The sequence below is a fragment of the Pimephales promelas genome, chromosome 12 (genome assembly GCF_988280905.1).
Source record: "Pimephales promelas chromosome 12, fPimPro1.hap1.1, whole genome shotgun sequence".
NCBI classification, from domain to species: domain Eukaryota; kingdom Metazoa; phylum Chordata; class Actinopteri; order Cypriniformes; family Leuciscidae; genus Pimephales; species Pimephales promelas.
The window spans coordinates 1,434,270-1,457,453 of NC_142780.1; the positions used below are offsets into that span (position 1 = coordinate 1,434,270).

Here is a 23,184-nt window from a genome sequence, read left to right on the forward strand (position 1 = left end):
AAAAAAAATGTAAAAATTTAGAAAAATAAAAACTTCAAATCATGTGTCCCACAAATATTGGCACCCCTAACAATTCCGCTGAAAAATGTAATTGATTTTTAAAAATATATATATTTTCTGTAGTTGCTAATGTTGGTCAGGATATCTAGGAACTTTTAATTAGTAATTCATGACTTCCTATTTCCCTGGGGTATAAATATGACATGACACAGAGGCCTAATTCTCTTACCCATTTGTCAACATGGCAAAGACAAGAGAACACACCATTCAAGTAAGGCAGATGTGTGATGACCTTTATAAGTTAGGCAATGGCTACAAGAAAATAGCCACTCACCTTATATTGCCCATATCTAAACTTAGAGGAATCATTAAGAAGTTTAAAACAACAGGAACAGTGACAAACAAGGCTGAAAGAGGTCCCAAGTTTATCTTACCGCAACGCACTTTGAGGAGGATGCTAAGAAAAGTAAAAAAAAGTCCTAAGCTCACTGTCACAGAATTGCATCAAATAGTGGCATCTTGGGGTCACAAAATCTCCAAAACAACCATCAGACGCTCTCTACATGCCAACAAGATGTTTGGGAGGCATGCTAGGAAAAAGCCTTTTCTCACTAACACTGACAAACGTAAACGTCTGGAGTTTGCCAAGCGGCACTGGGACTTCATCTGGGATCGTGTGCTTTGGTCGGATGAGACTAAGATTGAGCTTTTTGGCAACAAACACTCTAAGTGGGTCTGGTGTAAAACAAAAGATGTGTATGCCGAAAAGTACCTCATGCCCACCGTGAAGTATGGTGGAGGATCTGTGATGCTGTGGGCCTGTTTCTCTTCCAAAGGCCCTGGGAACCTTGTTAGGGTGCATGGCATTATGAACGCTTTGAACTACCAGGACATTTTAAATAAAAACCTTATGGCCTCTGCCAGAAAGCTGAAGATGGGTCGTCATTGGGTCTTTCAGCAGGATAATGATCCAAAACGTGTAGCAAAATCTACACAAAAATGGTTAAGTCACAAACTCAAGGTCCTCCCATGGCCATCTCAGTCCCCAGACCTCAATCCAATCGAAAACCTGTGGGGTGAGCTAAAGAGGAGAGTGCACAAGAGAGGGCCCAGGATTCTGGATGATCTAGAAAGATTTTGCAAAGAAGAATGGTCAAAGATCCCTTTCTCTGTGTTCTCCAATCTTGTGAAATGTTATAGGAGGAGATTAAGTGCTGTCTTGTTGGCAAAAGGGGGTTGTACAAAGTATTAACATCAGGGGTGCCAATAATTGTGGGACACATGATTTGAAGTTTTTATTTTTTTAAATTTTTAATTTTTTTTTTACCACCAAAGTAATGTACTTAAATAAAAGGTTGGATTTTTCTCTTTTTTTGCATTTGGATTCTATGTTGTTTAAAAAAAAGGGAGAATTTTTAAAAGTCCTCGACCACATCTTAAACAGGGGTGCCAATAATTGTGGAGGGCACTGTATATATATATTAGGGCTGGGTATTGACACAAATTTCACAATACGATTCGATTTCGATTCAAAAGCTTGCAATTCGATTTGATTTCGATTCGATTCAATTTTGATTATTTTTGATATCAGTTACTATAAATGGCAAATTTTCTCAAAGAAATCAAATCTCTTAACTAATGCTGTAAACTATGGGAGTCTAGTTGTAGCCTATAGGCTTCATTAGCCTAATATGAAGGTAATAATGAACTGTTTTGTAGCTATACAAACACTTAAATTACACTTTTATTTATTATTATAATAAGAAGATTATATGAAATATAAACATTTAAATGGTGGCTGTCATAAAAACTTGCCAGATTTATTCAAATATGCATTAAATATTGAAGAACATTAAGATTATAATGCATATTTAGCAAAATGCTCCTCTCTAGAGTTATTTTTTCTAGCTGACTAACGAGTTTATGTGGGTTTTCTGAGGTAAATATGACGATACATGACATTGATTACAAACTGTTTAACTGACGTCTTTCCACGGTTGAAACACTGATTGAGCGAATCAATGTGACATGATCCGGATTTGGATAGTTGTACTCTATCTTTAACACACTTTCAGATGCTCATTCATGTTTATTTGGCGCTGTGACTGGTATTATTAAGCCGGAAGAGAGATCAGCGCTGCTGCTTCTCCAGAGCGATCTCACGCCACAGCGACAAAACACTATATATGTTTTTGAATTTCTAAAGAAAATGGACGTAATTTGAAAATTGAGACTTTGTTTCATATCAATAGTAACAAAGGACAAAGATTATTGCGATTTTTTGGATGTGCGCAGCCGCGATACAGTGATCCATTCGAGAAATCAATATTTATTACCCAGCCCTAATATATGAAGAGTTCAGATGCAAAAGTCTCTAAGTGCCATTTGAAATTTTCTTCTTTAATGATGATTTTTATCAAGCTTGTATATTTAAGTTCAGTAATTTCACTTAAATGACAATTAATAGGTAATCTTCATTGCCATTTAAGTGAAATTACTGAACTTACATATGCAAGCTTGATAAAAATGATCATTTTAGAAGAAAATTTCAAATGGCACTTAGAGGCTTTTGCATCTGAACTCTTCATATATATATATATATATATATATATATATATATAGCAAAAAAACGCAAGTGCCTATATTGTGAAAACAAAAGTTGTTCCATTTTAAAATGTCACTGTGAAAACGGAGTAAAAAGCCCTAATGGAAATTTTCCATTAGGGCATTCCATTTGAAATTTTCTTCTTTAATGATGATTTATGTCAAGCTTGTATATTTAAGTTCAGTAATTTCACTTAAATGGCAATGATGATTACCTATTAATTGTTATTTAAGTGAAATTACTGAACTTGAATATAAAAGTTTGATAAAAATCATCATTAAAGAAGAAAATTTCAAATGGCATTTAGAGGCTTTTGCATCTGAACTCTTCATATATATATATATATATAGTACCAGAGTCAAAAGTTTGGAAACATTACAGAAAACGCTAATATTGTGAAATATTATTATATTATTATATAAATATTACTATATCATTTTAATATGATTATATGCTCTAGAAAAAAACAAACAATCTGATTATTATCAATATCAGTGTTGAAAACAGTTGTGCCGTCCTAAATATAATTTTTGCGGTTATGGTTATGTTTCTACTATAGTGCCATTCAGTGTTGGGTGTAACTAATTACTAAGTAATTAGTTACTGTAATTTAATTACTTTTTCCCTTGAAAATGAATTCAATTAATTAATAATTACTTTAATTACAGTTACTTCTGATGTAATTGAGGTAAACACTGTGTATAGATCAATCCGATCTCACAGCGATTCGTATGCATTTTATGAGGTGTCTAAATATTACGACTCGTACAAATTCGTATGAATTATTGTAAAATATGTATGAAAAAAGTGTGAAATGTCATGAGATCAGACATAAAACAATAGTGGGTTTAACATCAAAATGTATTGTCTGATGCTAAAAAGTATGTTTTTATAATGTAACCTTCTCCACCTTGGTCAGTTTAAGGATAATTCATGCAATTTTATAGTGTTTATTTGAAAGAATTAAAACAGATTCATGTCTATCCTTGTATTATTCAGCTGGTTGAGATTGATATGGGATTTTGAAAGTAATTAGTAATTAAAAGTAATTAAATACTTTTTAGAGAGAGTAATTAGTACAGTAATCTAATTACACGGTTGAAGAGGTAATTAATTACTTTTTTAGAGTAACTTACCCAACACTGGGCGGTTTGTGACTGATTATATGTCTCTTCTATTGAAATATCAACACAAAGATACAGGATCAGTTGACTGAACACCTCACACTGTAAATCCATGCTGTCTCAATCTCAGGTCAAACACACACACATACACACACACACTGGGTCTTATAGTATCTGTCAATCAAATCCCAGTCCTATTAAATTCTCTAAAGCAATTAAGATGATACAGATTTATACATCCATATTTTAAAATGTGACAAACAATCCTAAAATCATCCTAATATACCCAGTTCTCTGATATAAGTTTTTAAGCGTCCTATAAAAGTGCAATTCTCTCCTGGAAAATAAATATATGTGAAGAGTTCAGATGCAAAAGCCTCTAAATGCCATTTGAAATTTTGTTCTTCAATGATGATTTTTGTCAAGCTTGTTTATTTAAGGTCAGTAATTTCACTTAAATGGCAATGATAATTACCTATTAATTGTTATTTAAGTGAAATTACTGAACTTAAATATACAAGTTTGACAAAAATCATCATTAAAGAAGAAAATTTCAAATGGCATTTAGAGGCTTTTGCATCTGAACTCTTCATGTGCTTTAACAGCATGAAGTCCAAATGTGTAATATTAAAAAATGCTCTCCACACGGTGTGTGTGTGTGTGTGTGTGTGTCAGGTTTAACGGCTGGGATTGCAGCTTTGCTATTGTTGACTTTGGAGTGACGCGTGCGGAGAATAGAGGAGAAAGCGGCTCAAAAAGGCCGTCCCACATCTGAGGGTGTCAGTGGGATAGCCGGCGTCCAAATGTCAGCTACGTGAGGAACATCAGAACAGGAGCTCTCGGTCTCAGAGTCACCCCTATCATGGAGGATTACACCTCACACACTCGATACACACCAGCGTTCGTCGTCATACTGCGAGTGACTGTATACGCTTGTCAAAAAGTACAGGGAAGCTTGTAGGGTCACATCATGAGATGAAATAAACAGAGAAAACAAGCAATACATTGAAGAAACCTTTTATAATGACGGCATTTGTATAACCGTTTAGGTCACAATTGGTCGGGAAAAAAAAAAAAAAGAATAATTAGCTATGTGATTGCCACTTAAAACGAGCGTTCGTAAATATTTCAAATTAAAGTTGCGCTCATTCTCAACGTAGGGCCGCACGATTTGGGTAAAACGTCTTATTGCGATTATTGAGCTCAATATTGCGATATGCGATTGCAATACAATAAACAAATGGTTTCATGAGTCGACTTGCTTGGTTCTAAATTAAAACTGATTATTATTAATTATTAATTAAATTGATTATTATTAATTTATTATTATATACTTATTATTATTATTATTATTTAAACAAGTCTTTTAATATTTAATAAACAGTTAATTCCAAGAAACGAATGGTACGACGGTAACTAAGAATAAGTGCAAGCTAATATGTGATCACAAACCAGTCACATGTCGCACGGGTGTCTCTGTGGCAACATTGTATGGGTCAAAATTATAGATTTTTTTGTTTATGCCAAAAATCGTTAGGCTATTAAGTAAATATTATGTTCCATAAAGAAATTTAGTAAATTTCCTACCGTAAAAATTCCAGATGTCATAATGTCCTATCCTAACAAGCCATAAATCAATGGAAATCTTATAGGGATGCACGATATATCGGCCAGCATATCGGTATCGGCCGATACATGTTCATTTTTAATGTTATTGTTATCGGCCTGGTAAGAAAATGTGGCCGATATATTAAAGCCGATAAATAATGTATTATTCCCTTCAGCTGAGACACTTGTTGAGCACTGTTTATGTTTTATGTCTTGAAATATGATTGAAATCTCTTCAAAAAATGAAAATCTGGTTCGGGACAACATGTGCAACGCAAATCTGTCATATCGACTGAGAACATCATTATAATTGTGCGCTTGGGACATGGATTTAATTGTGAGACTTTTGTTTTTGTAATCAGGCTCTCAAAATTAGATAAAAATTTGGATTTAAGTTTATCGGCCGATATATCGGTTATCGGCTTTCAAATATAAAGCATTATCGGTATTGGCCAAAATGTTCATATCCTTAAAAAATTATTTATTTAGCTTTCATATGATGTGTTTTTAAAAAAAATTGACCCAGGTGACTGAAAATAGAAGTTGGGAAGTGGACATGTGTGACCCTGGACCAAATTTAGTAAATTAACTACCGTAAAAATTCCAGATGTTATAATGTCCTATCCTAACAAGCCATAAATCAATGGAAATCTTATAGGGATGCACGATATATCGGCCAGCATATCGGTATCGGCCGATACATGTTCATTTTTAATGTTATCGTTATCGGCCGGGTAAGAAAACGTGGCCGATATATTAAAGCCGATAAATAATGTATTATTCCCTTCAGCTGAGACACTTGTTGAGCACTGTTTATGTTTATGAAATTCTTGAAATATGATTGAAATCTCTTCAAAAAAATTAAAATCTGGTTCGGGACAACATGTGCGACGCAAATCTGTCATATCGACTGAGAACATCATTATAATTGTGCGATTGGTACATGAATTTAATTGTGAGACTTTTGTTTTTGTAATCAGGCTCTCAAAATTAGATAAAAATTTGGATTTAAGTTTATCGGCCAATATATCGGTTATCGGCTTTCAAATATAAAGCATTATCGGTTATCGGTATCGGCCAAAATGTTCATATCCTTAAAAAATTATTTATTCAGCTTTCATATGATGTGTTTTTCAAAAAAAAATTGACCCAGGTGACTGAAAATAGAAGTTGGGAAGTGGACATGTGTGACCCTGGACCAAATTTAGTAAATTAACTACCGTAAAAATTCCAGATGTTATAATGTCCTATCCTAACAAGCCATAAATCAATGCAAATCTTATAGGGATGCACGATATATCGGCCAGCATATCGGTATCGGCCGATACATGTTCATTTTTAATGTTATCGTTATCGGCCTGGTAAGAAAATGTGGCCGATATATTAAAGCCGATAAATAATGTATTATTCCCTTCAGCTGAGACACTTGTTGAGCACTGTTTATGTTTATGAAATTCTTGAAATATGATTGAAATCTCTTAAAAAAAATGAAAATCTGGTTCGGGACAACATGTGCAACGCAAATCTGTCATATCGACTGAGAACATCATTATAAATGTGAGCTTGGGACATGGATTTAATTGTGAGACTTTTGTTTTTGTAATCAGGCTCTCAAAATTAGATAAAAATTTGGATTTAAGTTTATCGGCCGATATATCGGTTATCGGCTTTCAAATATAAAGCATTATCGGTATCGGCCTAAATTTTCATAACGGTGCATACCTAAAATCTTATTTATTCAGCTTTCATATGATGTGTTTTTCACAAAAAAATTGACCCAGGTGACTGGCGTTGTGGTCCAGGGTCACACATGTCCCCATCCCAACTTCTGTTTTCGATCAGAAATTTGTGATCTTCATACGGTATATGATGAACGTGTAGATCAAACTCTAGTAACCGATCATGTCAACATTTCTCACCTCGTTTTGCAGTTCGTCGTCACTCCTTGTGGAGGCAAGCATCTCAAAAAGCGAGGTGGAGAGCTCTTCCACACTGGACGAGACCATGTTCCCGTCGTTCAGGTATTTCTCCACCTCCTGTCTCAGGATGGAGCTGTCTGCGTGTCTCTGCTCCAGTTCTTCCGCTGAATAAGCATCATCTCTCTCAGCTCCAGTCCTCCGCTCACCAACGTGATGATTGAGGAAGCTCTGAAAGTCCATGTCCGTATCAGTGCCCTCTGACCAGGGCATGGTGTCGTGAGCGTCCAACACGTACGCGTCAAATGAGAACGCAATGTTTCGTCCAAAGACAGACCCACGGTCCGCCGTCTTGACAGAACTCTGTGTTTGGATGAAAGCGTCCACTTGGGATTCTCCGATCTGGGCCACTAAACGACCCACGGCTGCACAGCACAGCTCGGCAGCAGACGCCGGGAAAGGTCCAAACATCTGCTTTATGGCCCTGGTTTCTTCGTGACCGATCTGGTCTTTGTTGTGGAATGTTTTAAACAAGAAGACTCCGGCACTTTCAATGGTGTCCTGCCCAAAATCCGTACCAACTGCAATTCCATGTAAAGGGAACACATTAATTTGATCATACACACAAAAACATGTGTAAATGTTCACGATATACAGACAATAACCCTTATTTTTCACATTTGTAAAGTGAAAAAATCTGGCTTCTGTTCTCATCCGCTTCCAGATTAGATATACGAAACAAATTGTCAAGCTGCTTGATATTGCAAACTGCAATTTCGTACCAACTTTCTGGAATTGGCTATGCATAACTTGTGGTGGTTCCTGGGGTATTGCTACGTGGTTGCTTTATCTATTGCTGGTGCAATTTATTTAATTTTTGCACCTATTGCTAGGTGGCGGTAAAACTCCTAAGCGGAGCAGCCGGTAACAAAAAGTAGTCGAAGGAGAAGAACGTCCTCGTCTCAGTTCTCGCGCATGCGCCCACAGCGAAGTAATAGAATAATCGAATTAAGTCGTTATTTATGTTTTTTTCGCACAAAAAGTAGTCTCGTCGCTTGATAAACTTATAATTGAGCCGCTGTAGGCACATGGAATATTTAAACCTTTTCTTTAATGACTTTATGGGCCGTCAAGAGCCAGTCCCTTAGGCAGGCTATGGAAGAGTGATCCAGCTCTCAGATTCAATCAAAAATATCTTTATTTGTGTTCCGAAGATGAACGAAGGTCTTACGGGGTTGGAACAGCATGGGGGTGAGTAATTAATGACTTAATTTTCATTTTTGGGTGAACTAACCCTTTAATGATGTGAATATTTTCTAGAAATAAAAGTTCCAGATACAGCATATTCATTTTTCATCGATTCTTGCACCAAACAACACAACAAGATGACATTTAATAATAATAAAAGTAATTTAAGCTCCTTATTACGTAGCTGAATCTGTGCTGGTTTGCATTGGCCGCCTCCAGTTTTTCACTTTGTTTTGCCTCCAGCTAGCGCCGTGACGTAACTGTGACGTCGGCGCAAAAGGGGTCTATACTGGAGGTATATTTTAGGTGGCTAATTGAGAAAAGTGCTATATTTTTATTAGCTTAAGAATAAAATAAAAAATATCGGATTGATATCGGTATCGGCAAAAGCCAAAGCTACGAAGCAAGTGCATTCTGGGAGTTGTTGTCTTTCATCCACATAAGCCAAAAATACATTTTCTGGCTTTTCTCAGTCTAGAAACCTCCAAACTCAAAAATAATTTCACATTTCTTCTACATTTAAATACACATTCATCTATCCAGAGGTGAAGTATCTCGTTAAAAGTGAGATTCGGGAAGAAAACAGTGTCCATTGATCAGAGTGAACATGTGGCCCTCCTCTTCACAGGGCTTGGTCTTATCTGATGACAAAAGACATTTGTTCCAACAGGAACCCAATCACACTGAAGAGAGGCTTTTCCACAGTGACGTTTGAAAAGGGGGTTACGGACGCCATACTTCATAAAGCAAAGACATCAAGAAGACAGAGTACATAGTTCTACAAGTTCAAGATTAAACATAGTGGCGGAGAAAGACCATTCGTGGCTATTTAACCACAGCAGACTCACGAGGGACTTATCAAATTAAATCATCAGGACAACTGAATGCCGTTGAGGTGAAGTGTGGCTAAATAATCATGAATCATTAGATGCTAAGTGAGTTGCTGACACGTGGAAAATGATCCTGACCTTAAGGTGGTTCAGTAACTCGAATACCAGCGCTGGATTTGATTAGTTCTTCGTGGTATTAGGCAGAAAATGAACCACAGCAAAGTTGCTGCAAAAGAAAATCTATTTTGACAGACGGTTAACCTGAAGACATATGCTAAAATATTACTGAATTGAATATTGATATGGAGAGCTTCAGGTGGTGCTTTATACATAATTCTTTAATATTTTATAAATCATATCTATTGTTTTTTTTATATCACTAACACTATGATGTATGATGTAATGGTGTCAAAATTATCACTTAATCAATGAGGTAATAATTAACTGCCTAATCCCTATAAATTAACTAATAATCCGTCATTAAATCTCTCTTTCTTGATGAAGTTGGTGAGAATGAAATTATTTCTACTGTATCTAAATTAAAAAGTAAATATTCATGTGATAGTGATGGCTTAGATATGTATATCGTCAAAGAAACTATAAGTTGTATTAGTAGACCATTAAAATATATTATAAATTTGTCTTTTAATTTAGGTTTTTTTCCAGAAAAAATGAAGGTGGCTAAAATTATTCCCTTATTTAAATCTGGTGATAAGCATAGTCTCACAAATTATAGGCCTATATCGCTGCTTTCCCAATTTTCGAAAATTATTGAGAAGCTTTTTGTTAAAAAATTTGATTGTTTTCTTGAAAAAAATTCATTGATACATGATAATCAGTTTGGGTTTCGAAGCACCCGCTCAACATCTATGGCTTTGATGAAAATCACAGAAGATATTACTACAGAATTGGAGAAAAAAAATCATACGATTGGTGTTTTTATTGATCTTAAAAAGGCCTTCGACACCCTTGATCATGGTATATTGATATCTAAATTACAGACATATGGAATTAGAGGTGTAGTATTAAATTGGATTATTAGTTATTTAGAAAATAGACAACAATATGTTGAGTATTTAGGCCATGAATCTAAGTTGGAACTTATTCAATGTGGAGTCCCTCAAGGCTCTGTGCTGGGGCCTAAGTTATTTTCTTTATATATTAATGATCTCTGTGAGGAATCAAAGATTTTACGTTTTGTTCTTTTTGCAGACGATACAAATTTTTTTGCATCAGGGAAAAACTTAAACGTATTAGTGAAAACTATTGAACAAGAATTGGTCCTACTTCAGAAATGGTTTAATAAAAATAGACTGTCATTAAATTTAAGTAAAACAAAATTTATGCTATTTACAAATCAAAAATGTTTTGACAATGTTAGTCTGAGTTTTAATGGAATAATTATTGAGAGAGTGTCAGAATTTAGGTTTTTAGGAGTACTCATTGATGAAAAACTTAAATGGAAGTCACACATAGCTTATGTAAGAAATAAAATTTGTAGAAACATTGCCGTTATGAGTAAAGTAAAGTTTATGTTAAATTGTAAGGCAATGAGAATTCTGTATTGTTCTTTTATTTTGCCATATTTAATGTATTGTTTGGAGATTTGGGGGAATTCTTATTTTACAAATTTAGCGCCCTTGTTTATTTTGCAAAAAAGGGCTTTGAGAATAATTCATGGAGTTGCTCCCAGAGAACACACTACAGGACTGTTTCTGGAGTCAGGGCTACTTAAATTGAAGGACTTGGTTTCTTTACAAACTTTGTTAGTTGTTCACAAAGCTAAACACTGCCTGTTACCGTGTGGACTGCAAACCCTTTTCACTTTAAACAGTGAGACAAGCAGAAGAAATAATGACTTCAAACAACCTTTTGCTGGCAATACCCTCAAACAAATGTGTGTTTCAGTCTCCGGTGTGAAAAGATGGAATCTTCTAGAAAATGATCTAAAATGTTGTTCAAATATCTTACAATTTAAATATAATTATAAACAAAAGATACTTAAAGTCTATAAAGAAGAATGTGAAAACTAATAGAATTATTACAATAATTATGCTTTCGTTGCTATTTTGGCTGTTGGATCTGTCATTATTTTATCCTTGTTGTTTTTTTGTTTATCTAGTATCATGTAAGCAGAATTAGTATTAGTAGATAATAATAATAATATTAATTATAATAATAATAGACAAAGAGAGAAAAATGTGTTATAATTGAAGGTAGATTATATCTGGTTTGGGCTTGTCGTATGTGTATGTGCATGTGTATATATATATTTTTTCTTTTTCTTTAAGTTTTCTGTTGTTTGTCATTTTATGTTGGTGAGGTCATCTAATTTGTGAATCTTGTTTATAGGAATGGGGTAGGAGCTTATAAGATTTTTTTCTTCATCCTACTCCTGTTCTTTTCTTTGTCATGGAATGTACTTTGTGTTGGTTTGATTTGTTAAATTGTTTTTGTGGTATTTCGTGTTGCATTACCATGAAAAGAAAGAATAGAAAATAAATGAAATGAAATGAAAAAATTGTGTTTTTCACAACCCAAGCATGTGATGTCTGAGAACAACAAAGGACGGTTGATGCCCATGGGCCCAGAAAAGTAAGCTTAATTTATTTTTGATAAAGACTTCAGCGTGCATAAATCAATGTACAGGCTGAGCACACACAATCTTTCAATAAAATGTTGTGTTTTAGAAGAAAATGGATGTTATAATCTGACCTGGAGCAGATCAAGATGATTATTTAAAAATAAAAATAAATCAATGAAATGATTATGTTATATGAGGGGAATTAGACCAAAATACATTCAATTGAAAAAATACTGATTACTGAATCAAAGTGAGATTTAGATCTTCATTAAATGTTTCTATTTTAAAGTAATCTAGAAACTTTCTTTATTCTTTAGAAGATAACTTATTATTCTAATATAATATGCATGCAGAGCATTACATAGAATGTAGAAATTATAATTAAAATATAATTAATAATTATTAAAATATTGGCAACACTTTATTTTACAGTTTCCTTGTTAAATGTAGTTTCTATAATTACTATAAAATATGCATAATTACATGCATTAACCCTAAACCAAACCCTAACATAACTCTATAGTACCTAACATAACTCTATAGTCGCATTCAAAATAAAAGATTGTGTTTACATAATATATGTGTGTGTAGTGTGTATAATTAATTTGTATATATAAATACCCACACATGCATGTATATATTCAAGAAAAATGTGTTATTAATATATCAAATATTTATATGTATATATATAATATAAATTGTGAATAAATATATATAAAATATATACATGCACATATTTCTTAAATATATACATGCATGTGTGGGTATTTATATATACAAATTAATTATACACACTACACAAACATATATTATGTAAACACAAACTTTTATTCTGGATGCGATTAATTGTTGCCCATCCCTAGTGTTTACATAATATATGTGTGTGTAGTATGTTTAATTAATTTGTATATATAAATACACACACATGCATGTTTATATTTAAGAAATATTTGCATGTATATACTTTATATATATTTATACATAACTCATATTATATATAAATATAAATATTTGATATTAATTAATAGCACATTTTTCTTAAATATATACATGCATGTGTGTGAATTTATATATATATATATATTAATTTTACACACTACACACACATATATTATGTAAACACAATCTTTTATTTTGGATGCGAATAATCGCAATTAATCGTTGCCCAGCCCTATTTTTTCTTTTGTTTTTTACGTTTTTTACCATGAAGCCTCATTGAGATTCAAATCTCTTTTACAAGAGAGACCCGTCAATATTATGTAGATATTATATACCTGAAAATAATATTACTCAGTACTTAAATATATAATTACTCTGTAACAAGGACACCTTCATTATTCATATAATAATGAGGAATAATACTAATTGAATTCTGACTGTCATCAGTGCAAAAATAGCTTTACATTATAAATATGACTGATTGAACCATGTCTGAAACCGTCATTAATTATTCAATATAGTGTAAACAACTTAGTTATACTGCATCTACACAAAAAGCAACTAATTTGTCAGATCACAAAACTAAATATATTCCATTTCAACGGAAGTGCCCATTTGAGACTGTAAAGTGTAATATACTGTAGGTCAAAGATTAATGATGCCAAAGATGTGTAACACCCACCGATGTGTTTGGCAGCCTGCAGGATGTTCTTCAGCTCGCGAGAGGCCGCCGGCTGGTCTTTCTTCTCCAGATGTTGTGTGAAGAACTGAACAATCTTCTGCCATGTTAGGCCGTCTCGACAAAACCTCTCCTGCCGCTTCAGGCGCTTGGTCTGCAAAAAGATTGACAACGCTGAAATCCAAACAGCACGGACATATCAATGAACACCACTAATAAAATAAAAAATAATAATAATGATACTCAGCGAGGACAATATTCTGAATATTCATGATACTGAGCTTTTAATTTGCCATTAGGTGTCGTAAAGCACTTCCAACCAACTACGCAAGTGTTAATCGGGTAGTAATATATGCACTAATACATCTCTGATGCACTGAAAATCTTCCGCATGTTCTACAGCTCCAACGGTACCACAATTATGCTATATTTTCTGAATCTTTTCAGTAGAGCCAGACCGATATTATCGGCCGATATTAGGCATTTTCCAAAATATCGGTATCGGCAGTTATAATGGCCGATAAATGAATATTTCAAAAATAAAATAAAAACGGACGAAACACGCTTGAACCATGTCATGAGTGTTGGAGGTGTATAGTTTGTCCACCAGAGGGCGCTCTACACCGTCTCTGTTGGCAACACTCGTTGAGTTGGTCACGAGACATACATCGCTTGAATAACAATTAAAAGATCATCCCCATCAGTTTTCTGAACTCAAATAAGCAGGACAACATTTGTGACTATCATGTCCAGTTTTGCTGCCGTTAAATAAGCCGAGAGTGAAGCGGAATTAGCTAATAATTACGTTACGTTGCTACAGTGTAGTTGACTGACTGTCCTTTTAACTTTTGACAATGTGACTGAAGTATTTCTGTAATATAGCAATGAGACGCATCATCTCTCCTCGGCCTGTTATATAGAAAATATGTTTTACAATTTGCAGTATGACATTATCATCGCTAAATTACGGCTCATCATAGACTAGCTAGCCATAAAGCTAGCTATCATCAGTCTGTTCTGTTGTGACAATAAACAAGTTTCTTTTTAAAATGCATTATCATATTATTTTAGTTAAAACTCATAAATAACTACAAATAAGTAATGTTAGGGAAATCTGTTAATGTTTTGTTGCGCGTTTCATAAAAAAAATAAAATAAATAAAAATATCGGCCGATATATCGGAATATCGGATTTTAAAACCAACAAATATTTGGTATCGGCCTTCAAAATCCTTTATCTGTCGGGCTCTAATTAAAACCCATATTAATTGGGGGCCTGAAACTCTGTAAAACATTAATGAAACAAGTTCTACTTCACAGAGCTGAATGGCTATCTGAATAAGCGCCTCAGTTTGTGATGTGTGCTCAATAGGTCATGTCACCGGGCCAGCGAGTAAATCAACACCACACCATTGTCTCAGCACTTCAGCGGCCTCTGAAACTCGGCATTATGAGTGAAAACGGCACCCTTTGCTCTCCGCCCAACACCGGCAGCGGCGCCGATAAAGAAATCTGCATTTAGAGACGAGGAAAGATGCCTTCTGCTTCCCCAAAAACCCCAATAAAAGCAAAGTCGAGAGAGAAAGACAGGGATTAAAGCCAAACTGAGCAGTCAGAGCTCATATAATACACTATGAATCACACTCTCAAGGTCGGAGAAACACGATTAAATGAAGTACAGACAGAGGACATCAGATTACAAAGAGACAAAAGCTGTTTTTAGCTATTAATTAGAGCGATATAAATCGGTAGGCTGATATTATCAGCATAAAACAGCACTTTGTAGATTTATCTGTGGCCTTAAGTCCACTTTAATCCATATATCACGACTAATCGATTGGTTAAATTTCCTAACTTTTGCTGATTGTGTGCCCAGACTACAGGTGATTGTTGAAAAAAACCCTTTAGACATTGCTTGGGCAGATAACATCTAAACAGCCACTTCTAATTTTTTCTGAGGCTTGTTGCCACGATGCTATTTTATTACGCATTTTTAGGGTTGTACGAGGGTGCAATCTTAAAAATCACATCTCTAAGTCTCTCTGTAAAAAATTTGGAGTAGGATTTACTTGAAAAAACCTTGCTAAACGATCTCACTCAGAAAATGCTAGTAAATTTACAAAGATTTGCCAAGTAAAAACCTAAACATATTTATCAGTAGCTTTAATTAGAAATCTTTAAGTTAAATTTACTTGGAATATGGAATTAAGTAAACTTTACAAAAAATAAGTAATTTTAACTCGGCTTGTAAAAGGTTGATTAATACCGGTTTCCTTTGCCTTTGTATTACATTTCACTAAAACAATTATCTTGAATTTTATTTGTCATTTATAGTATGTTCTTTACTTAGATCATCTAAGTAATTTATATATACATCATGTCAGACTTTAAGCCTTATGTGAATCCAAACACCTTGGTAGACAATACACAATGGTGGTAACATTTGATGGATCGTTTTTGTGTTTGAATGTGTCCTTTTAAGCAAAAAATTTACTCGAAATGTCACAAAATGGCAATTTACTAATACTGAAAACAAAAATCAATGATAAAACAGTGCAAATGCAGCTGGAAACCAGTGAAAAATGAACCTCATTAATTATTCAAGGTCCAGTGCATGATGGGAACCCCAGTCTCAGAAAAGTTGAGTAATTTTTACTTTATTTTATTGAGTTGATATTACACTTTCATTTATACTCGCTTGAAATAAGTACTGATATGGAATTTACTTAGTTTTTTTAAATTCTTGCCTGAACTAACTTTTTCAAGTAAATTACATTGGGTTTTTTCACTAGTATTTACTTCACCAAAAAATCATTTTTTAGTGCTGTTTACACTTGGCATTAAGATTGGTTGGTCCAGTAATAAGTCGCACACCTGATACACCACCATTTTATGATTGGATTTGAAGGGTAGCATATCTTACAGAGTTTTGTTTTATTTTAGTGGAGCTGCTGTATATTAACCCTATTTCATATTTCTGTTGTCAGAAAACGAACAATTCCCATTTATGCCAAATTTAGACCAAAGTAGGGGTGGGCGGTGTGACCAAAAACTTATTTCACTTCATTTTACTTCATTTTTTGTATGCATTGAAAAAACAAACAAATATACAAATTGCAAACAATAAAATACAATATCAGAAAGTTATACGTCAAATGAACCGCAGTAGGTAAAACCATTTTTCCAGCAAATTAATGTTAAATTAATATTAGTTCTCTTTTTCTTTGGTTGTTTGAAACATTAATAACGCAGACAGTAGCAGGATTTAGGCTGCTGTCACTTTAAGAAACAAATGCACAGATCCAATATAAGGACTAATCTTCTCCAAACTGTTTACTGCAATGTCACGAATGTCAGAGATAATAATCAAGAACAGTAATCTAATGTAGTCATATCACACAAACCTACTGTTTTTACTATAGGGCTGCACAATATTGAAGATAATACCTCATTGAATGATGCCATATTGACTGAATATGCTTAAAGTGTGTAAAATAAACTTGAATGATCTATTATATAAGCTACATACATATTTGTTTCACATTCTTTTTGTTATTTAACAACAGAAACTGAAATAATCAACTGTAAAAATAAAACACGGCTTAGTTTTGACTATTAATTAAATAAAAAATGTTTTAAAAGTACTAAGAGCATAAACTTATACCACTAGCCTATACCTAAGACAGGTTTGATACTGAAACGAATACAATTCAATAAACTAAGCATCAGAATTGCACTACTGTCAGATTTTTTTTGCTAGATTATTTATTTTCTGGCTACATAAGTCTCAAACATTAAACAAAAATGTATTACTCACACTAACTTACAAATTATGAATATATTTATGTAGAGTGCTGTCCAGAAGTCTTAAGTACTGTAGTATTTTCACCCAAAAAATGGTTTTAAGCCAGTTATTTATATCTTTTGCTGTAGTGTGTCGCTAGGAAATATCAGTTTATATTTCCAAAACATTCCTTTTGCCATTAATTGTAATAAAACAGGAATATTTTTGTAGGAGTCTGACAACAGCCGATATGATCCATACGGAGATGTATGCTATATATAATCAATTAAAGAATTTACTAAAAATAAAAATCCAATACACGTAGTAGTTTTGGCACTTAACTGTGATTGGATGAGCCGCATTTAAAACAGCCAATTTACATACCGTATGCATTGTGATGCACACACACACACACACACAGATAGTTGCTATCTATTCAACTTAAGTATGGCAAAATAACTAGAAATGAAGCAAGTTTGAGTTGGATTCCTGTTGTCTTACCTTCAGGTCATACAGGTCTTGTGTTGGATCGTCCTGCTTGCTGACGGTGGAGAAGGAGCGCAGGGCTCCGGTGAGCCGAGGGGGAGCCATGGTCACGCCGCAGGACCTGCTCGAGCGAGACACATGATCAATATGGCCCTTAATGCGTCTTTAATAGAGCAGACCGTAAAGATCTGGGGTGTCCTGGAGGGCCACTGTCCTGCAGAGATTACATCCAAACTTGCCTATGCTAATTCACATCATGTAGTAATTCTCATGGTCTCGGCAAAACTCAAAATAAAAATCTTTTAAGTTAAGAAACTCAAAGTTTAAGCAAGCAGAACTAGCAGATTTTTATTTTGTACTTTTTAATTGTACTTAACTTGAAATGTTTGAGTGCACTAATTCACTAATGTAATCTCAATGTGAACACTTATTAGTATAACCCAAGCTAGTTTGCTTAATTTGTTAACTTGTTAATAATAGTGCGTTAATAGTTAGTGCGTTAATAATAATAACTTGTTAATAGTTCCTGTATGAGAGCAGCAATATAAAGGTTGTTTTTGCTCTCAAATCCACTGCATGCACACATCACTATGATAAAACCAACATTAACAGAAATTCTTATAAATTAGCATAACAAAACATTAATCGCTACTAAATCTCCCACTTAACATTAATCTGGCACAAAAAACAACAATATTACATTACACTTGATTTTAGCATTTACTCTCCCTTTCAAAGCATGCTGGGAAATACTAGATAAACTCAAAACAAAGAAACAGTTCAGTTTACTTAAAATATATCAGTTCTGTGACCTTGAAAGAAAAAGAGTGCGCTAAATACTCATAAAAGTTCATTTGACTGAACTAATCAGTTTAATTTAGGTTTGTCCTACTCAAACCAATTAATTATTTTGAGCGTTAAGGTTTACAGAATTATGCATTTCGATCAATGCCTAAATGAATCTGCCGGGGTCACGTGGTTCACGTCGACGCTCTCAGAAATGCTGTAATTACGAGCATGTACACTTATCGCACTATCCTTAAAATAGGAAACGAATACAATTCAAAACTATTTTTAGGATTATAAATGCACTACTGTCAGAACTATTATTTTTTTTTATCTATTTTTGCTTTATTATTTATTTATTTTATGATTAAATTAGTCTACACATTACACAAAAAAGTTTTTTTTTTATATATATATATTTCTGTATACTGTACTGTTCAAAAGTCTTAGGCACTTTAGTAATTTTACCCAAAAAATGGGTTTAAGACAGTTATTTATATATTTTACTGTAGTGTGTCAGTTAAAAATATAACTTAATTTCCAAATATTCATTTTGCCATTAATTGTAATAATACTGTAATATTTTTTTGTATGCACAAACAGCCTATATGATCCACACAGAGATGTATGACATATATATATATATATATATATATGAAGAGTTCAGATGCAAAAGCCTCTAAATGCCATTTGAAATTTTCTTCTTTAATGATGATTTTTATCAAATTTGTATATTTAAGTTCAGTAATTTCACTTAAATAACAATTAATAGGTAATTATCATTGCCATTTAAGTGAAATCACTGAACTTAAATATACAAGCTTGATAAAAATGATCATTCTAAAAGAAAACTTCAAATGGCGTTTAGAGGCTTTTGCATCTGAACTCTTCATATATATATATATATAAGCAATAAGGAAAGTGTGTTTAACTGAAGTCTGCAGGACCTTTGCGGTGTCTCCGTCAGTCCTAAATAGTCGAAAACTAGAAATATGTGCCCCATATTATAGTTTAAATAAGTATTCCAGAGTTTGAGTGGTCTATTTTTACTTTTACCCAGTTATAATCTGAAGTGCAGATCCGTGTACACAGTGGGTGATTCCCAATACTCAAACATGAGTCTCATCGCTCCTGCCTTCTCCAGGCCGGGACACAAACAAACTCAGCCGTCTTGAGTGACATCTCAATTCTCTAATTGCTTCGCGAGGAGTCGTGACTCATGAGCGAGGATACACAAGTAGCTTATGTAGTTTTTCTTCACAAAAACAGTACTTTTACAGCATAGTATTAGGCTAATTGGCAGCAAGTGGCCCTCCAGGAGCAGGACTCTGGGATAGATCATATGCATTCATTTCAATAAGGATGCATTACACCTGACACAAAATAACAACAGATGACTGAGAGGAAAAACCTAAAGAAAAGTGCTTTGAAATTAATTAAATAGATGGCCAAAATCCAACTTATTCCGTTTTTTTTTTATAATAATAATAATAACCAACAAGATTATTTATTCCACTAAAGTTTGAGAAACACAAAATGTCACACTACGTTTTGTCGTTTGCATATCAATCTAACTTATTGTTTAATAATTTAAAAATGTCCTTTTTTACGTTTAAAACTTAACCAATCTTAATTGTGAAATATATTCTTCAAAAGTGTGCTTGTGCTATTGTTACTAGATGACACTTCGATTGATCAAATGCAGTGACATGCTGAAGTGTCTCAATCCTCTCTGTGCGACTTATAACAAGACTGTCAGACAGTCAACGTGTTACGATGCTAACATGATATTTTAACAACAACATCATTATATAGGATGTCTTTGTTTATCTAATGGTGAAAACACAGCGATTACAACCACTTCATTATGTTAATAACTCATTAAACACGACTTCACCACCCTTTCAGGGTCTATAAACTAAACAACGTGTTATTTCGGTCAATCCTGACTTGAACAGAGCACGTCATACACAGCTAACGTCTCGTCGTAATCGTGTTCACATCAGTGTGTTTAAAAGCCTCGGCACGACAAAATCATTGTTAGGTGATATGAAAATGAATGTGACTGACCACTAATAGCTTAAAATCTTCACAGCAGTGAAGCAGTTCAGGTGAAGTGGACTCTCTCGGCTGGACCCGTCAAACCGGCGTAGATGAGGCACGTTTAGGGAGCAGTGCATTGTGGGAATTGTATTTTTTTTAAGCGCTACGCGCTTGCTTTCTACAGTCCAACATTAGTCAGTGGACTACAACATCCAATGTACAGACAAATGCGGAAGCAGCAAGGCAGCGATAAGCAATACTTGATCAACTGATGATGCTTACTTTACACAATGAGTAAAAAGAAGATAATATTCATATCTAATCTGTCTGACTGTGATGAATTATAGACAAGATTTGTATTTGATAAAATACCATCTAAATATGAATATATTAATCTTCAGTAGCCCATTTGTGCATGTTTTGTTGGCCAGAATTTTACAAAATATTAAAAATATATATTTTTGTGGAAACAATGATAGGCCTACATTTTTAGAAATTTCTACATTTCTGCCTTTATATGTAGCCTAATAGAAATATTTTGTTACGCTTTTGTTATCAATTTAATAGCCTACATCCTTTATGAATAAATAAAAAGGTAGTGTTTTCGTAGACTTTTGGGCTTACATAATTAAAAGCTAATCAAATGTTTCCCATTACTTTAATTTGTTTAATTTGATTTATTACAATAATTTAATTCGTCTTGTTTTGGTCAGTTGGTCATATATGATAGGCTTCTAAATGATTACCATATTTATATTCCTGTTTTTACCAAGTGATACTGATCGTGTTCAGTGCTCATAATGATGTAAATGTGCATGCAGATGTGCTATTTAGTGCTTGGTTTTCAGGGCACATATTCTGCAAGGCTTAAATACAATAAACTGGTTAAATAAATAGTCTTTAAACAGTGGCTATGGACTCCTGTCCTGACGAGACGTTAGTAAAACATGATGTACTGCGCTTCATATTTTCCATAAATGCAGTGCTGAAATGCCCAAGGCAAGGCTGTTGAAAGAGGCTGATATCTCAGTAGACCTCCACTGAATGGTGTCATTGTGGATACAGCAGTGCGTAACACTAACCTGATTTAAACAGCAGAGAGGTGCACCCTGACTTAACCATGGGCAAAGTCATTTACTGTGGTGTTAAATAAATCCCCGTGCAGATCTGTAGTAACACAGCCCAGCAGTTATTCAGCACTCGGAAAAAACGATGACAGTCAAAGGTTATCCGCTTTTATAGATGATCATCCACCCACAACTGTGCTGTACGACACCTCAATTAATGACAATTCATTCCTCTTATTGTTCACCACTTGCTTGGCTTCTTGTTTCTGATGTGAATCATAAAAGACATGAATGGAGGAATTCAATGGTCAATTATACAGGTTAACAATCATTATATTTGTCCGACGACAGACAAATCACATTCAAATATTTCAGAGATCTGTTTAACAAATGAAATTCTGCAGATACCAGGTAAAACAGATTATTAAAGCAACAAATCATGATGGAAATTCCTTAAATTACTTTAAAGTGCTATGTAAATGCCACAGTATGAATTATTTACTTTCAAGTTCAAGACCAGTCAAGATGCACTGAATCTGGCAAAACACATGTAGCATGTTTTGTCATAAAACAGAAGAGTAACGTTTAGTTTTAGTTGAACTATCGCTCGATGATCTCCCGGGAAGCAAAACAACGAGCGAGATCCGCTGCTCTTGTGTGTGTGTGCAGTCTGGACCAACACACTTAGGCATGACGGCGTAATGTTACGATTATAACGCAAGACTATGACAGACGTCAGCTTCAGTAAAGTTAGCATCTGTAAAGTTAGCTTCAGTAAAGTTAGCATCAGTAAAGTTAGCTTCAGTAAAGTTAGCATCAGTAAAGTTAGCATCAGTAAAGTTAGCATCTGTAAAGTTAGCTTCAGTAAAGTTAGCATCTGTAAAGTTAGTTTCAGTAAAGTTAGCTTCTGTAAAGTTAGCTTCAGTAAAGTTAACATCAGTAAAGTTAGCTTTAGTAAAGTTAGCATGAGTAAAGTTAGCCTCAGTAAAGTTAGCTTCAGGAAAGTTGGCTTCAGTAAAGTTAGCCTCAGTAAAGTTAGCTTCTGTAAAGTTAGCTTCAGTAAAGTTATCTTCAGTAGAGTTAGCTTCAGTAAAGTTAGCTTCAGTAGAGTTAGCTTCAGTAAAGTTAGCTTCAGTAAAGTTATCTTCAGTAGAGTTATCTTCAGTAAAGTTATCTTCAGTAAAGTTAGCCTCAGTAAAGTTAGCCTCAGTAAAGTTAGCCTCAGTAAAGTTAGCTTCAGTAAAGTTAGCTTCAGTAAAGTTAGCATCAGTAAAGTTAGCTTCTGTAAAGTTAGCATCTGTAAAGTAAGCTTCAGTAAAGTTAGCATCAGTAAAGTTAGCTTCAGTAAAGTTAGCATCTGTAAAGTTAGTTTCAGTAAAGTTAGCTTCTGTAAAGTTAGCTTCAGTAAAGTTATCTTCAGTAAAGTTAGCTTCAGTAAAGTTAGCCTCAGTAAAGTTAGCATCAGTAAAGTTAGTTTCAGTAAAGT

At 34.0% G+C, this 23,184-nt stretch overlaps 1 protein-coding gene across 1 annotated transcript in view; it reads right to left on the bottom strand.

Annotated features, from left to right (window-relative positions):
• ascc3 (activating signal cointegrator 1 complex subunit 3) overlaps positions 1-20,770 on the bottom strand; it is a 234,103-nt gene extending 213,333 nt beyond the window's left edge. Inside the window, exons 1-4 of the mRNA XM_039651238.2 lie at positions 20,659-20,770; positions 17,818-17,923; positions 13,537-13,687; positions 7,257-7,834 (exon numbers count right to left, since the gene is read on the bottom strand). Of these exons, the coding sequence (XP_039507172.2) occupies positions 7,257-7,834; positions 13,537-13,687; positions 17,818-17,907 (819 nt within the window). The 5' untranslated portion in view covers positions 17,908-17,923; positions 20,659-20,770. The remainder of the gene's footprint in view (positions 1-7,256; positions 7,835-13,536; positions 13,688-17,817; positions 17,924-20,658) is intronic.
• Positions 20,771-23,184: the final 2,414 nt, after the last annotated feature.